This window comes from Hippopotamus amphibius, chromosome 13, assembly GCF_030028045.1.
Source record: "Hippopotamus amphibius kiboko isolate mHipAmp2 chromosome 13, mHipAmp2.hap2, whole genome shotgun sequence".
Taxonomy (NCBI): domain Eukaryota; kingdom Metazoa; phylum Chordata; class Mammalia; order Artiodactyla; family Hippopotamidae; genus Hippopotamus; species Hippopotamus amphibius.
In genome coordinates this window covers 26125803-26129696 of record NC_080198.1, presented here as the reverse complement: position 1 = coordinate 26129696, position 3894 = coordinate 26125803, and the positions used below count along the sequence as shown (strand labels likewise).

The 3894-nt window shown below is 43.9% G+C and overlaps 1 protein-coding gene across 1 annotated transcript; it reads left to right on the top strand.

Moving 5' to 3' along the window:
• The first annotated feature begins 365 nt into the window (after positions 1-365).
• On the top strand, positions 366-1756 carry LOC130835042 (NHP2-like protein 1). The gene has a single exon (XM_057706261.1). It carries the CDS (start codon positions 444-446, stop codon positions 828-830), a length of 387 nt encoding a protein of 128 aa, XP_057562244.1. The 5' UTR covers positions 366-443; the 3' UTR covers positions 831-1756.
• Positions 1757-3894: the final 2138 nt, after the last annotated feature.

Sequence of the window (3894 nt, the reverse complement as noted above, 5' to 3'; positions counted from 1 at the left end):
AAGTGCTGTAGAATCAGACAGGCCTGAGTTTAAATCACAGCTATGCTGTGTACTGTCTGGATTTAGACTGCCTAACCTCTTGGAGTCTCCATCACCTTCTGTTTAAAATGCGGATGATCTTTACTTGTCATACATTTTTATAAAAATTAGAAATAGTATATTCTAGGGACATCCCTGGTGGCCCAGTGGTAAAGAACCCACCTTGCAATGCTGGGGACTCTAGTTCGATCCCTGGTCGGGGAACTAAAATCTCACATGCTGTGGGACAATTAAGCCTGCACGCCACAACTAGAGAGGAGCCTACATGCTGCAACGAAAGATCCAACATGCCACAAAGAAGATACTGCCTGACTTCTTGCCTCCGACTTTCTGCAGCGGTGAAGCCTCGCGCTCTGACGTCGTCTGTTCTCCTTGAGAAGTGAAGATACCGCAGAACCCGAGCCATGACTGAGGCTGATGTAAATCCGAAGGCCTACCCTCTTGCAGATGCCCACCTCACCAAGAAACTATTGGACCTCGTTCAGCAGTCATGTAACTACAAGCAGCTTCGAAAAGGAGCCAATGAGGCCACCAAAACCCTCAACAGAGGCATCTCTGAGTTCATTGTGATGGCTGCAGACGCTGAGCCCCTGGAGATCATCCTGCACCTCCCACTGCTGTGTGAGGACAAGAATGTGCCCTATGTGTTTGTGCACTCCAAGCAGGCCCTGGGGCGAGCCTGTGGGGTCTCCAGGCCTGTCATCGCCTGTTCTGTCACCATCAAAGAAGGCTCACAACTGAAGAAGCAGATCCAGTCCATCCAGCAGTCCATTGAAAAGCTCTTAGTCTAAAGAGGTGGTGTCCGCCACAATTCCCGTTGACTCCTGCCCCAGGGTTATGTATCATATTGTCTGTTAGCATCTAGTATTTCCAGCCACCTTCTATTATTATAAAATATTGTAGTGCTCAATCTAGTTTTCGTATTTTTGTATTGTTTTTATCTTGTTTTATAGGTTGTCATCCCCTTCCCAGCCTCTGCCGTAATCTCCCCTTGCACTCTTACTCTGCCATCTTATCCTCCCGTTAGGAAAATGAACTCATGCCCAGAACAGATGGAAGCAGGGTGGTTGACACCATTCAAAGGCAGGGAAAAGTCAAGGTAGAGATTTGGTTCCAGCTTTCAGGTGCAAACTTCCTACTGTGCACGGCACGATGGAAGTAGACACTATCCCTTGTGCCTGGCATACAGGATCATGTTTGAATAATCAAGGGGTTTCCTTTGCTCTCCAGGGCATTATGTATCATTTGGGGAGGAAGCATGTATTCCGTGAAGTTGTTGGGTGTATGTCCCAAGTGTCAATTGCTGATGTACCCCTGCTGTTTGCTTTTGGTAATATGTTCCCCCCCAACTCCTACCTACGCCCCTGAGGGTGGCAGGGTAGCAGCATACCAAAGAGATATGCTGCAGAATTCCAGAGCACCTCAGTGAGTGAGACATGGGACAGTTGACCTAGGTCTTGAAGGTGTGGCAAGAGTTTCTGGAATGGAGGACTCTGGGCCAGTCATGGAGAACTAACTGGAAGCTGCAGCAGAGATGATGGAATCCAAGGAAACATCCTTGCTTTGGTGAATGGAGATTTCTTCAGTGGACACTTGGTACCAGCTCTGAGAGCCCCCACCCCTGCCTGTTTTCCTGCCATGATGTGGGTCAGATGTACGTATTCTCTGTCACATCAGAAGGACAGAGCTAATGTGTCATTCTTGTGAGCACCCTAATAAAGAACACATAGATTCGTAAAAAAAAAAAAAAAAAAAAGATACTGCCTGCCACAACTAAGACCCGATGCAGCCAAAAATAAATAAATAGAATATTAAAAAAAGAAGGAATAGTATATTCTAAGTGCCCAGTACATAGTAGGTACTAAAGAAGGCAGTAACTCATGGCATTTAGCTTCTGAGAGACCTGTCAATATTTCTGACTCAGCCATTTATCAGTAGGTCAGATTTGGGCAAGTCACTTAGCCTTCTCTCACTCTCAGTCTCCTGATCTACAAAATGAGGTAATAACACTCTGTAGGATTATTGTGGGATTGTGTGATATATTATTAACTACTATAATTATTGCCGGTAATTATTAATCTCTTTGTGTTAAGCCCTTTCATATGTTGCATATAAAGCACTTGATATATTTCCTACCACATAGTAAACAATGAATAAACATTAGTTATTATTAGGTTAAATAATACACATTGCTATTATTCAACCACTTTGACCTACAAAGATGGCAATTTCATATGGCTCCACTGAATACTATTGTTCCTAAAGGGTAGCTATAATTGTCAAAATTCTGTGTCTAGTAACCCGGTAGCCTAGATGTTCTTGTTTTGCTTGAGCATTAGAAACCTGAGCTTAATTACTACTTTTCTTTTCACTGCTTTGGGCAGTGATTGATTGAACTGCACAAGAGTCTAATTAATTCACCAGGTTCCCGTGAACTTCTCAAGAGCTTAAGAAGCCAGGTCTCCCTCCTAGTGTTACAGGGGTGGGAAAATAGCCATAGAAAGAATGGCTAAGCTTGAAAGAATATGTGTGACCTGGTGCCAGGTTATGTCAGCTCAAATGTCTCCAGCATGACACTGAGATTCCTCATTCTCAAGAATTTCTGGACTTTGTCCTGCATTGAGAAAATTCATTACATAGTGCTTTGACTTTTCTAGCTTGCAGGGAATTCTTCTTGGTTGAGTATGATCTTCAAGGTGTCCAAGGGAAAACACTACTGATGTTGGAAATCATGTTTGTCTTTATCAGAATTTTCCCATGGTCATCAATTTAGGCCAACTCGGAGCTCAATGATGGACTAGTTGAGGTGCTAGGAGACCAGGCAAGAGGTGATGGTGACTTGAACTAAGGTGATAGCATTGGTAGTAATGGAAGAAGATGGGGTCATTATGCATCTAGGAGGTAGGACCAGTAAGACTTGCTGCTGGTTTGGATATGGGGGATAAAGAGAAGAGCAAACACAGTTGGGCACTAGGTAGATGGTGGAGCGGTTTTCTCAGCTGGGGAAGACTAAGGGAAGACAAGTCTTGGGGCTATGAAGGAAATCTAGAGTCCTATTTTGGCTGTGTTAAATGCCAGATGCCTACTGGAGATCTAAGTGGAGACATCAAGGATGAGGTTGCAGACAGAACATGGGCGCTCAAGGCATGTGTGGGGGCAGAGGATTTATGGAACGCCACTCTGTGTTCTCCAACATGCCCTATTCTGGGAGGGAAACAAAAGAAGTATGGTTACAGAAACTTTGATAAAGAGAGAAATAACAGGAAAAGGAAGCCAAGAGGTTCAGAGTCTGAGGACAAAAAGAAATAATGGAGAAAGAAAGGACTGAGCAACCCAAAACTCTTGATGTGAACTCATGCAACGTGCAAGGCACTGTGCTGTGTGTTCTTACACACAACAGCTTGTGTAATGCTCACCAGAACCTACATTACTGTTGAGAAGACTGAGACTCTTTGAGTTTAAGTAACTTATCTAAGAATCACAGCTGCTTCAGGGCAGAGCTGAGACTTTGAACAAAATCTACCTTACCCGAACACCTGGGTTCAAAATGAATGAGATGGTCATTCCTCCTCGACACTGAAATAATTCGTTAACAGTCAGCAAGGAAAAAGGCTTAAGAAAGACACAGGTCTCCTAAGGCCTGCAAGAGGCCTGTCTTCAGCTCACCCTCCACTGGGTGCTGGTGATCTGCCCAATACACACCACGTTTGGAGGGAGTAGGGGAAAACAGAAGGAAAAAGAAGACAATTCAAGAGAGTCACCTCCAGAATAGGGAGCTGAGGTTTTTTTTTTTTTTTTCATGATCTTATGTCATTTCTATGTACTGTATAACTTCTTTTTGTTTTGGTTCCTTTT

What these genes read in the sequence shown, in the direction of transcription:
- LOC130835042 (XM_057706261.1), top strand. Translation starts at nt 444, where the DNA reads ATGACTGAGGCTGATGTAAATCCGAAGGCCTACCCTCTTGCAGATGCC.